This window comes from Arvicanthis niloticus, chromosome 10 (assembly GCF_011762505.2).
Source record: "Arvicanthis niloticus isolate mArvNil1 chromosome 10, mArvNil1.pat.X, whole genome shotgun sequence".
Classification (NCBI taxonomy): domain Eukaryota; kingdom Metazoa; phylum Chordata; class Mammalia; order Rodentia; family Muridae; genus Arvicanthis; species Arvicanthis niloticus.
In genome coordinates, this window is record NC_047667.1 from 50,797,715 (window position 1) to 50,811,317 (window position 13,603).

Here is a 13,603-nt window from a genome sequence, read left to right on the forward strand (position 1 = left end):
TCCTGGACTCTGGGATTTCAAGCATGTGATACCACACCCAGCTAAGGCACATTGTACTGAGATGATCAGGGATTCTTCTGCACAGTTCAGTCTGTGAACCCTATATCTTCCAATGGGTGTGAGGAGCAGAGTGAGGAGCACTCTCCCCACCTTACCTGGCTGTCTGAAAGGTTCTACAAATCCCAAGTGAGTTATTGGAAAGTCAAGCAAGACATAACCAGACCAATTTTACATCAAATGTACTTATGCTTTGATCAAACAATGAATGTCTCTCTGTGATGTGGTGGTATACTAACAGTAATTTTTTTTTAAATCATTTGGATGTAAGATGAAGAGAAATGTTTACATAGCTGTAAATAAGATTGGATTTTCCTTAAGGTTTCTTTCTATCCATTCTATAAAGATAATTCAGATGTCGTCAAAGTAGAAATTTGGAGGTACTGAGAAAAAGTTTCCCAGAAAACTTTTTGGATGTGGCGACGATTTCCTCTTCACCAGATTTTGATAATGATGTCCTATGACTCACAGGAAGCCAGCTCCCCTTTAAAGAGGCTCCAGAAGAAGCAGTACTCAGTGGTCCTCTACTGACTACACACCAAAACTGCAAGAAGAGCAGAGAGAGAGAGGAGCAGGAGCAACACACCCAAGGAATCCAACATCTGGACAACCATTCCACTGAACAGTAAGTGCAGATTCTGAGCCTGAGGAGCCTTGGGCTCGATTTACATGTGTTTGCACATATGCAAAAAGGTATTCTGATAAAAAGACCAGTCTAAACTGTTACAGCATTGTAATTAAAACCTACCTCTTCTCTCTATTTAAAATAATGGAAATCTTAAACTTTGCATTTATTCTCCATGCTAGATGCCTGTGAAATTAGGGTGAGCTACAGGATTCTGAAGCCCCACAGTTTTGACTTAAATGCTATGATAGAAGGGTGTGAGTAACCCTCACTTAGAATTTCATTCTGTGACTAATTCCACACTTTCTCTTCTCAGGAAAGTTTCTCCAGCCTAACATCTGGATGGAAGAAACTGCTGTAGTCATGAATGCCTCACACCTTCTCTCTGCTCTCGCTTTTGGTAAGCTAGAGTCATGGGAGACCAGGAACTCTCATCCTCACCACACTGACTTTTAAGACCAGGTTATTTTGTTGTGTGGGGCTGTTCTGTGCTTTGTATACGGTGGTTATCAGGACCACTGACCTCTCCCTGCAGGTTTCTGCCTTGTGGTGGGAAGGATGGGTCTTAAGTGGACTATTCAGGCTTTGTGAAGATCCATTCATTTGGTTCTGAAAGGGGCTCAAGCAGGTATCAGTTAGCATCCAATGAAGTTTGCTTTCTCCAACTTTCATTGTATTGTGAAGTTGGAGTATAACATTGTGGTTGTGATGAGGCACCAGCAGATGTGTAGTCACACAGTGATATGTAGAATCACTAGCCACTTCCATGCTCTTCTTACTTTTATAAGCAACAGTTTGAACCAACACAAAGGCCCCTATAAGCCAAAAGCAAGACAACACAATTCAAGACTAAATTCTGCTGTTTCCTTCTTGACCCAACCCAGTTCTCCTCACTGGAGAGAGCACAGCTTGGTACTACAATGCCTCCAGTGAGCTCATGACATATGATGAAGCCAGTGCATATTGTCAGCGGGACTACACACATCTCGTGGCGATTCAGAACAAGGAAGAGATCAAATACCTTAACTCCAGTCTCACCTATTCACCAAATTACTACTGGATTGGAATCAGAAAAGTCAATAACATATGGGTCTGGGTGGGGACCCAGAAGCCTCTGACGGAGGAAGCTAGGAACTGGGCACCAGGTGAACCAAACAACATGCAAAGAAATGAGGACTGTGTGGAGATCTACATCCAACGACCCATAGACTCGGGCATGTGGAATGATGAGAGATGTGACAAAAAGAAACTGGCTCTGTGCTACACAGGTATGAAGTTTCTGTGAGGCGGAAGACTGGTTCTGTGTGGAGGCAGCCTGACAGATTTAGAGTGTGTAAAGTAATCGGTCTCTTCACATTTTGTTTTTTTCCCAAGAGATGATTATAAGCAATTTTAATAGTAATTACATTTCTTTTTACTGATTTGTGTGAGTAAAGGCAACAACTATACAAATGCATATGCATATGCATATACATATACATATAATTCTATTGATGTACAGAGTATATATATATACTCACATAAAATAGGTGCTTTAGTTGTTTGTTTGCATTCTACCGATATGCATTTATTTTCACCAAAATATACAACAGATGAGCCTGGAACTTGGATCTGGCATGTCAGTCAAAGTCTTGAGCACTAATGTCATTGGTCTTAACTGGATTGCACTGATTCAAAACTAAAAACAAACAAACAAGCAAACTCATGAAGAGCATCATAATAATTGACTGTCCATAATATGGACTGTGCTTTCTGTAGCTTCGTGTACCAATACATCCTGCAGTGGTCATGGTGAATGTGTAGAGACCATCAATAGTTACACCTGCAAGTGCCACCCCGGCTTCTTGGGACCTAACTGTGAGCAAAGTAAGTCTTGACCTCCCCTGTTTCTCCTCCGAAGGGGAACACTCTCTCATGCTCCAGACGGCTTGTCAGTTGGGCCCATGCGTTTCCTCTACCTGAATACACTGAGTAAGAGTGAAACAGTAGCCGAGGCTATGAGATCAGACCCTCATGGGTCAAACTCCAGACTTACTACCCATATTATTTATGGCACCTTGACAAAGTAGTCTTACAGGGTGACTGACTATTCCAGTTGTCATGAAACTAAATAACGTCATGTGGCAACTAGCTATAGGTTAGTGTTTTAGGTTCCAGAGAACTAAGAAGATAATAATTGATACAGCTCCATAGTCTAATGGGTCTATAGAGCCTGAACCACAGCAAATGTTCAGTGGGTGATTACTGTAGGGACCAGTGTTTCTCTCTCAAAAGAAAGGGGAGAGGTAAGGAGAAGTGTGAACTGGTTCTTTTTTTCAGCTGTGACCTGCAAAGCACAGGAACAACCTGTCCATGGAAACCTGACCTGCACCCACCCCTTTGGCCTCTTCAGCTACAATGCCTCCTGCTCCCTTGGCTGTGAAAGGGGCTACCTGCCCAGTAGCACTGAGACCGTGTGGTGTATGTCCTCTGGAGAGTGGAGTGCGCCTGCTCCAGCCTGCCATGGTAACTCTCCCAATGTGTCAACCCTTTTCACTCTTCCTCATTGCCTTAGAATTTACCCAACTTGTAACTTTTCCCAACTCTGTGGAAAAGGTGTGCAGGTTCCTCTCCAGTAACTGTTTGGTTTAGCATGGGATTTTTCCACTTTTCTTTCTATTTTTTTTTTTGAAAATGGGTATTACTGAGATTCTAGTGACATGTAAAGGAAGGTGCCATGGAGACAGCGAAAACACATCTAGACAACCTTGTAACTTTCTCACAGACTTTCCTGTTTGGCTGTCCCATGCAATGGAGCCTTCTTTAGCTTTGTATTGACCATGGAGTTTCTCTTTGCACAAAAATCTTAGTTCTCTGGAGCAATCGAAAAGATTCACTGCTCACATCTTTTGTATGCTAACATTGCTTTTACACCAAGTCGTGGATCTTGATCTAGAGGCTGTTGGTTTCTTTGTTTTTGCTGTTTCTACGTGTAGTAAAAGAGATCAGAGACCACCCGTCATAGCCAAAGTGAAAATTAATGAGAAAAAATGAAAATATGAGTAGTACAGTAAAGACTAAAGCATCCGTTATGGGTCTGTATGTTATCAAGAACTGGCACAGGAGTTTGAGTTATGCCCTTTGAAGACAGTCTCACCTTCTTGATAAACCCTAATTTATTAGGTTTTGATAAAAACCTAATAAATGAAAGCATTTATTTTCTTTTCGTAAAACTCTCTCCTCTCTTTCATCTCCTCAGTGGTTGAATGTGAAGCTTTGACTGACCCTGCCCACAGAATCAGGAAGTGTTCCTCAAATTCTGGGAGCTATCCATGGAACACGACGTGCACATTTCACTGTGAGGAAGGCTACAGGCTTGTTGGAGCTCAGAAGTTACAGTGCACCTCATCGGGCATCTGGGACAATGAGACACCATCATGCAAAGGTAGAGAGAGTTCTTCCAGGTTGAGATTCATTGCATTCTCTTCCTCCAATGCTTGAAAGGGGCAAGCCAGTTTTACTAAATCTGAATGGTTGCTTGTATTACAGCTGTGACCTGTGACGTCATCTCTCAGCCTCAGAATGGCTCTGTGAGCTGCAGCAACTCAACAGCTGGAGAACTTGCCTTTAAGTCATCCTGCAACTTCACCTGTGACCAAAGTTTCACGTTGCAGGGGTCAGCCCAAGTTGAATGCAATGCACAAGGGCAGTGGACACCACAAATCCCAGTGTGCAAAGGTGAGTAAAAAGCCATCTCTTCTAAGGCTTTCATTTTAAAAAAATCTGTCATCTATCTTGGCCACTGGCAATGACATCAGGTCTCCTCTGTTAACTATTGATACCAATTGTGAGGTCAAGAGATATACCTCTGCCATTGACCTAAAAAAATGTATGGCCAGGAAGCCTGTATGCAAGTAACATGGAAATGGTTTTCTTTTGTTTGTTTCTAAACTATGGCATATTAATAAAATTTACCAGCACTGTCATAGAGTAAGAATTAACAATGTCTGGGAAATCCTGCTTAAAATGTAAAATTCAGAACAATGAAAACACTGCTCCAACTTCACATTGTATCACCTGCTTCTGAAGTTCAGAGCTAGCAGTGATGACAATACCCCCAGCTTGATGTTTGTCACCTACAAGGATTGTTTTGATACGGGCATAGAAACAATAAAGTTTAATTCTCTTTATAGTAAAGACAAGAATGTTCAGACAAGCAGCTTCCCTTATCCAGTTCTGGCATCATTAGACCTAAACTTAGTATTGAATGAGTTTTAGGGGCAAAAAGCCACAATGTGAAACTCAAGCTAAGAGCAGGCAAACCCTGCATGGAAGGCTTCTTTTCTTTCCTTTTCTGGCACCACTTGGAAGTATTCAAGGCCTATACCATGCTCTTTGGTGATGTATGATGTCATTACCCTCACTCTGCACATCAGACCATCATGGAGGGACCATATTCTTGCTAATTGTTGCCTCCTGTTAGGCGTCGTTATCATAGAGAGAATGGATCGCATAGGAAACACAGCCACCTTGCCAGAAATTCATAATGAAGAATCATCTTGAGTTCCTTACACATACCTTTGGCCAGTTGAACTTAGCCATCGAATGATAGAGGCTTTCTAGTTTCACCATGGTATTTTCTCAACCTTTCCCTGGCTTCTCAGCTTTCCAGTGTGAAGCCTTATCTGCACCACAGCGAGGCTACGTGAGGTATCTGCCCAGTGCTTCGGAAGCTTTCCAAAGTGGATCCAGTTGTGAGTTCTCCTGTGAAGAAGGATTTGAATTGAAGGGATCAAGAAGGCTTCAGTGTGGTCCAAGAGGAGAGTGGGACAGCAAAAAGCCCACATGCTCAGGTACATTCTCTTTAAACACTCTCTCTCTCTCTCTCTCTCTCTCTCTCTCTCTCTCTCTCTCTCTCTCTCTTTCTGTATGTGTGTATTTGTGTGTGCTCCAAGACCCATGTGTGGAGGTCAGAGGACAATTTGCCGAGGTCCATTTTCACATAGGTCCCATCATATGAGTCCCAGGAATGAAATTCAAGTTTCTAAGATTGGCAGCAAATGCCTTTACCCCTGAGCCATCTCTCTGGCCCCTGCAGACACACTTTGGATTTTACTGTAAGATAGAAGCTATTGAACATCTTTGTGGCTTGGCTACCCTGTGACACCTGCTATAGCTCAATGCTTATACCTCGGATGGCTTCTCTCTTCCAGCTGTGAAGTGTGACGATGTCCCTGAGCTCCAGAATGGTTTCATGGACTGCACTCATGCTAATACTGGCAAGTTCACTTACAAGTCCTCGTGTGCCTTTCAATGCAACGAGGGCTTTAAATTGCATGGATCAGCTCAACTTGAGTGCACATCCCAGGGAAAGTGGACCCAGAAAGTCCCCTCCTGCCAAGGTAACACCGAGCTCAGACTCTCAAGAAGACACCCATCAGCTTAGTGGTTTTGTGGTATGGTTTTCCTGACTTCCACTGTCGACATGCTCTTTGCAGTGGTACAATGTCCAAGCCATGACATTCCAGGAAGAACAAACATGAGCTGCAGTGGGGCGGCAATCTTTGGCACAGTGTGTAAATTTACATGTCCTGAGGGTTGGACACTCAATGGATCTGCAATTCTGACATGTGGTGCCACTGGACACTGGTCTGGAATGCTGCCTACTTGTGAAGGTAATGCATTGATGGATGGTGGTTGCCTCGGGGAGGAGAGAGAAGGGGGTTATGTTGCTAAGGAAGCTAACTGTCCATTATGTCCAAGTCAGAATGATAAGTTATAGAGATTGATAGAAAGACAACAGAAAAAGATGTCAGTGGACCAGGTAAAAAGTTATGTTCTTCTCTGACACCCCACTTTCCTCTCCAGTACCCACCATAGACTCCACTGATATCATGATTTATTTCCTGGTCCTTCCCTGTTCTCCATTTCTCTCCTGTTATACCTCTTTCTGCTCCCTTATAGTGGGATTCTGATCATTGGAAAGGGGAGATCTAGAGATAAAAGGAAGAGTAGGAAATAAATGTGAGAGAGAAGGCAAGGATACTTCAGTGTTAACTGAGGTGTGGTGACGGAGTGTCACAGCTTTACAAGGAAGGATATGTTCTACCTGGGAACACTGGAATGCAGCTGCAACAGTGGTTTGAGAAGAACTGATTAAATCTGCAATGCCATTTCTGCTTTGTGGTTCTTCTGCTGATAGTAATGAATATACAGAGAAAAGGCCAAATGGCAGGGCCAAAAGACACAAAAGTCAAGCGTTGCTTATACTTTCTCCTTCCAATTTGTTTCCTCAGCCCCGGCCAGCCCTGACCTTCCCTTGGTAGTTGCACTCTCTGCGGCAGGAACCTCACTCCTGACATTGTCCTCATTGCTCTACTTGTTGATGAGATACTTTCGGAAGAAAGGTAAATTCAAGCGTCCACTCCAAAAATGAATTTGAAACTTGTATGTGTGTATATATGTATGTATGTGTATGTATGTATATCCTTTTCTCCCCTAATTAATGAGCTATGGCTTCTTGAAAATTTTCACTGGAATTTAGAGAGTAGAACCTACTTCTTAAATAGCCCCAGTAAATGGTAATGGAATCAAGCAAAAGTTTCAGGACAAGGATTTATTAATCAACTAACTTGATGTTGAAAGTTTCAGGAAACCCATGTTGATTGTGCTAACACTGCTTGACCTCTAGGGGGCTCAACTCACATAAAATTCCATGGTGTCTTCCGAGATGTTCAATCAGAATTGTAGAGTTATACCATGATTCTATTGGAAGAATAGATGAAATACTTTCAAGTAACTGAGAACATTTCTTGAAATAGTCTAAATTTATAAGTGTGTGTGTGTGTATAAACAGGATACTATATCAGGTATATATATATGTATATATATTTATATACACACATATATATATACACACATCCAGTATACATATACATGTGTGTATATATATTATATATATATGCATATATATAATATATATCACATATATGTACATACATATACACATATGTACACACATATACTGAAATAGGAAACATTCCCATGGTCCCTTTGATCTACAGAGTATTTAAATGTTTTTGAATTAAAAATTGAATTTTAGACATTGGGAAATTCCATGTAAAAGTATAGATTTTGGATTTCTTAGAACTTAGAAGAAGAATCAGGCAAGATGAGCGTGCCCCTATTTCCTGGTGTCAGAAAGCTGCTGTGGTCTTTGGATGTTTCCTCCTCTGCATTTTACCTTCATCACCTCCAAATGCTTATTACAGATTCCTGTAATCCTGAGAGTATAAGACCAGATGAGTCAAGTAAATTCATCGTATCTGCTTACAAGTCACTAGTCCAAACTAATACTTTTCTTTCTTTCTCTTTCAGCAAAGAAATTTGTTCCTGCTAGGTAAGGTGAATTCTTGTTTAAAGCATGCTATTTAATACTCTATATATTTTTTCCTCTGCATGTGGGAAAGCAGTGCTTGACATCCTTTTTTTCATGTTTCCACAGCAGCTGCCAAAGCCTTCAATCATTGGGAAACTATCAAGTACCTTCTTACATCATCTAAGTTCAGACAATCAGGTACGATTTGGGCAGGTCATGTAAATGAGAGAAAATGTCCTTTATAAACGGTGTTTCTCTTGGACACCCTCAAACCTGCCATAGGCTTGCGAGAATCCCCATCTTGATGATAATTTATAGAATGTTATTTCTCTCTCTCTCTCTCTCTCTCTCCCTTCCTCCTTCTCTGTCTCTGTCTCTGTCTCTGTCTCTGTCTCTGTCTCTCTCTCTCTCTCTCTCTCTCTCCCTTCCTCCTTCTCTGTCTCTGTCTCTGTCTCTCTCTCTCTCTCTCTCTCTCTCTCTCTCTCTCTCTCTCTCTCTCTCTCTCTCTCTGTGTGTGTGTGTGTGTACATGTAATTGAAGCAGCAGTGGTCGGTCTTTCTTGGATCAGTTTACTTCTGAGTGGTGGTGAATTCCTGCCCCATTCAGTAATTAGAATCCTCAGCATGTATCTAAGCTGGGGAACCAGAGAGACCAGGCCTATTCCTTTAGTCCTCTGAGATGAAGAATATGAGGCACAGAATGTATAGGAACTTGCCTGAGTTTCTAAAGTTACTGTGTTGTGTAGCTGAGGTTCAAACACTAACAGTAGCAGGATCTGAAATCTGTGATCCTCATTGTCCGCATTGCTTCTGAGACTATGTCTGGAAGGTCAAGTCCTTCGAAATACATTGTTTCTTAATGAACAAAATAGTTGTTGTAGTTTGGGGCTTGAGAAAGATTGAACAAGTAGATGTTTCAACTTGCCTCTTTGGCTCCCTTCCTTAATTTACTTCATTAGCATAGTCCTTAATGATGACTAATATAGTTGAATAGTACCATTAGTTAAAGCCCAAGGTACACCAGGGTTCACTCTCTGGGTTGTATATTCCATGGGGTTTAACAGGTATAACTGAACCTGTATCTACTATTACAGTGTCATAGGGACTAGTCTCATTGCTACTGAATGGCAGTGGGAGTTCCTATCTGGGCCACCTCCAAGAGACAGCTTGCCAGTTGACATGCTTTGTTGCTGCTTCCAGCATGCAGGATATGTGGAAGGCTTTCACACTTGCTTGTATTTGCAGGAACACAAGTGCATTGTGGAAAATAGAATGATATGCTGAAGACAGCAGTAAATGAACCATCTACAGAATCTTGGTCTCTCTTGCCTGCTTAAAAACTGGGATCCTGACTTCATGGACCAAAACTGAGTGACAAGACCAGCCTTCTACCAGAATGACTCTGTTTCCTTTTTCCTAGTTAGTGGCAGTATTAAGAATGTGCTGCCACAGAAGGTGGAGGTGCTCTCTTCAAAAGAGAGTGAATAGACTGGGGGTGGGTGCTGGAACAGCAGAATTCATTCTGACTCTTAGTCACTCTAGGATTTGGGAACAGAAACAGTATTTTGTTGCTTTGTTTCTCTTGTTCCCCATAAAGTATGTTAACAGCTAATTCCAGTATATTGTCTCAGGGGTAAATAATATTTATTAGCAGTTTTGAGCAAACAATTTTCTATTTCTATCTTGAAAAAGGGCAAAAATTGCCATATTCTCAGGTTATGGGATAGGAGTGTCATTAGGGGTACAAGGTTCAAATCCTGGTGAATATTACATGTTAAGACTGCTAGGCAGACTTACTGGTTTTATCCCCATGGGATTCAGTGGCCACTGAAATATTCTTGAACATTGTGTTCTGTGTCCTGGCATGGAATCCAGCATGATATCCATCATTCTTATTTCAGTGCAAGGGTCAAAAGGACTTAAAAAAAATTCAGAATCCTATGGCCTATCACGAGGCAAAAGTTACCCTAAATCTTTTTTTTTTTTTAATTAGAAAATACCAATGTTATATCTGCAGTTAACTTATTTTCAAAACGAAAAATTAATAATCAGTGTGAAATCCTGGGTATTTAATGGTAGCTGGTTTTAAGACAAGGTACTATCAAAAGAATAGAAAAGAGATATAGAAAAGAATAGTGAAGAGAGAGTTTGTATATTTGGAATTTTTCTCCTTAATTTTTTGTTCCAGGAAGAAAGAACTTCCTCAAAGCCAAATTTTCTGATTTAATAAAAGCATAAGTGATAAAAAGAACATTTTAAAGTATTTAAGAGCCTGTCAAAATGTAAACATGCTTTGATTCCTAAAAGAGTGGTTCTTATACACAACAAATACATGATTCCTGTATATTGTATCCAATTCTAAATCCATAATGAGGCCTCACCCTGTAATTGAAGCAGTGGACTTTTAACGAGTAAAGGTGTTGCCAGGCAGTGGTGGCACAAGCCTTTATTCCCAGCACTTGGGAGGGAGAGGCAGGCGGATTTCTGAGTTCAAGGCCAGCCTGGTCTATAGAGTGAGTTCCAGGACAGCCAGGGCTACTCAGAGAAACCCTGTCTTGAAAAAACCAAAACCAAAACCAAAAAGAAAAAAGAAAAAGAGTAAAGGTGTCTAACAGTTACTCTGTTCTGGTTCATGCGTTCTAGAGGAGGGGAAGGCTGGTGTACACAATGGTTTTGTTGTTTTACACATTAAAATTCCTAAGCAATCTCACCTGTAGCTGGTAATGACAAATGCTTGATCAGTAAGTTCCAGAGCTATTCTCACCAAAAGTGTCCCAATTTCCCAATAAATGCATTACAGAAAGAAATTTCTCGAAAGGTCCTCATTGATTGGTGGTGGTGGGAAAACCAACAGTGAATAAGAAGTGTGATAAGCATTAAGACGAGAGGGGAGGGAGAGAGGAGTAAGTGACAGCAAGAACAAGAGTGAGAGTGAGAACCAGAGCCAGAGCCAGAGCCAGAGCCAGAGCGAGTGAGTAAGTGAGAGAGAGAAACTACACAATGTAAATGTTTGTATATTTTGTATCAGAAATTACTGCATGAAATATAAATGTCTGTATCTGAGTTCTAATGGAGTATTTTAAATTATAATTTAAAATATTTTATGGTGTAACAGTATGTATTTATTTAAATCTGTTAAACTTATTGTATTCACATGTCAGTATGTTTGGCAATAAATGTATTTCTACTTATCTTTGTGTATCTGAGCCTTCTTAACATTTTTAACGCATCCAGATAAAAATCTTTATGCCCTAAAAATTACATTTTAATTAGTTAGTTGTGTGCATGCATGCACGCCTGCACGTGTGCTTGCGTGCATCTGAATTGTCACTGTGAATGTATGGAAATCAAGGGACAGCTTTGAGGAGTCAGCTCTCTCTTAACATATCATGGTCTTGTGTGGCAAAAAAAAAAAAAAAAAAAAAATCGGCACAAAATCTCTTTTAAAATGGAATACCAGGCAACAGTATACCCGACTCTGCAACATTTCTATTGCTGTCGAGTCAAACCCAGTCAAATTAGCCGTTTCTTCACAACCTTTTCTCTCCCCTCCATGGCAATACTAATTTACAATCTGTATATGCATTTGCCTATTCTGCACATTTTATATACACAAACGTACCACATGACCTTCCGCCTAGCTCTTTTTATTCAGCATATTGTCTTCTATGTTCTCCATGGTGTAGCTTGTATCAGCTCTTCATTCTACTTACAGTGGAATTATATACGGATTGACCTGATTTTGTGTCTGAACTACTCAGGCCCATTGTCTCTGAGTATCTTTCCACATTTTGACTACTGTGATTAACACTACTGTGCAGCCCTGAGGGTGTGGTCGAGGTGCAACCTCTTCTCCATTGTCCTTAGCATATATTTGGAGGCAGGTAACTTAGGAACCCTGCTCTGATTTTGGAGAAACCTTCCAGTTCCCTCCCAAAGGGCTGCTCCATTTTACGGTCACAACTGCACTAAGAAGGGATCCAGTTTCTCCACATTCTAGCTAATACTGTGGTCTCTTTTGGGGACATCAATATTCTAGTGTGTGTGAAGTTATATACATATAGGCTCTTGTGCCCATTCCAAAAGATAAACAAACATTAACCATCTAAAAGATTTACCAAGACCAAAAAAACTAAGTCTTATCTGCATGATAGTCTCAGTTGCTGTAATTCAAAAAAGTTCATGTTCATTTAATTCATTGAGTTCACTGAAGTTTGAATTATCTCCTGTCTTAGGGTTTCATTGCTGTGAAGAGACACCATGACAAAGGCAACTTTTATAAAGAACAACATTTAATTGGGTCCAGCTTACAATTTCAGAGGTTCAGTCCATTATCCTCATGGAAGAAGCAGTGCAGCATTCAAGTAGACATGGTTCCAGAAAAGGAGCTGAGAGTTCTACATCTTGATAGGAAGGCATCCAGGAAGGAGCGTCCAACACTGGATGGAGCTTGAGCAGAGGACCTCAAAGCCCACCTCCACAGGGACACACTTCCTCCAACAAGGTCACACCTATTCCAAGAAGGCCACACCTCCCAACAGTGATACTTCTCATGGTCCAACCATATCCACACCACCAAATCCCCCAAGACTAGATTCATAATGAGGTTCTTCTCTACCAATATACACATTCTTGCTGCTATTGCAGAGCTAATACATAGGCCTCATATGGGCAGACCTCATCTAGTTTATTCATCACTCTGAGCTGTGGCGTGTATTTTATGTTGGTCTAGGATGCTGGAAATCCTACTTCTCAAGCTGTGGACCCTGAGCTAAGTTGCATCACTAGGTCTCTTGGTCCTTCACTTGCACACATACTTCCTGTTTCTCAGAAAGCTCAGTCATTGTTTTAACCTCCTAAGCTATTGATGAAGCTGTTACATCTATGAACTTCACATGACAAATACCATGGCATATATATGCCAACACACGCACACATACACACACACAATATGCACACAAACATAAATATAAAATAGTAATAACAGTAACAACACTAGAAGTTAGCAGGTCACATTAATTATCTTTTAAAGTCTACACCTTCACAGAGGTAGGTATGGTTATCTGAATGAGTTCAAGCCAGAAAGATCAGTAAACATTCCAACAGGCAACATACTTAGACTCCATAGAGTATTAAAAAGCAAGCAAGCACACGAAGTTCAGGAATATCTTGGTGAGTTTCCAGGGGATGACAGGCAGTAGGAGATGGGGGTGAATTAAGCACCAAGGAGCTATGAAATAACTTTAGAACAAATACATTTTAAAAAATGAGACTAATAATAGTTCCACCTCTGTAGTGTTTTAGACCTTAAAACGTAAATAATATGACCTGCAAAGTTCTAGTATTGTAATTGCTACTACTATTTTATATTATTATTTATGTGAGTGTGTATTGACACATATACGCCATTGTTTTTGTCATTATTATTAACTTTCTTACAATGCAAATACTATTATGCCAGTGACTTACTTCAGATTGTCTTCTCTGCTGAATTCAAACTTTATATGCTGTCTCATCTCCTTCACACTTTACACTCAGGGTATTTCTAGGTCCCCCAACCTCTCT

At 40.7% G+C, this 13,603-nt stretch overlaps 1 protein-coding gene across 1 annotated transcript; it reads left to right on the top strand.

Moving 5' to 3' along the window:
• The first annotated feature begins 353 nt into the window (after nt 1–353).
• Sele (selectin E) lies at nt 354–11,144 on the top strand. The gene is made up of 14 exons (XM_034513523.2): nt 354–682; nt 999–1,082; nt 1,567–1,950; nt 2,441–2,548; nt 3,002–3,187; nt 3,921–4,106; nt 4,211–4,399; nt 5,326–5,514; nt 5,875–6,063; nt 6,160–6,336; nt 6,958–7,068; nt 8,039–8,060; nt 8,166–8,237; nt 9,284–11,144. The coding sequence occupies exons 2-13, from the start codon at nt 1,025–1,027 to the stop codon at nt 8,221–8,223; spliced, it is 1,857 nt and encodes a 618-aa protein (XP_034369414.1). The 5' UTR covers nt 354–682; nt 999–1,024; the 3' UTR covers nt 8,224–8,237; nt 9,284–11,144.
• The last annotated feature ends 2,459 nt before the right edge of the window (nt 11,145–13,603 follow it).

Excerpts from the sequence above, each read along its gene's own strand:
- Sele (XM_034513523.2), top strand. The coding sequence starts at position 1,025 with ATGGAAGAAACTGCTGTAGTCATGAATGCCTCACACCTTCTCTCTGCT. Across the intron at positions 5,515-5,874 it reads CAAAAAGCCCACATGCTCAG|CTGTGAAGTGTGACGATGTC; the intron begins GTACATTCTCTT and ends TCTCTCTTCCAG. Across the intron at positions 7,069-8,038 it reads GAGATACTTTCGGAAGAAAG|CAAAGAAATTTGTTCCTGCT; the intron begins GTAAATTCAAGC and ends TTTCTCTTTCAG.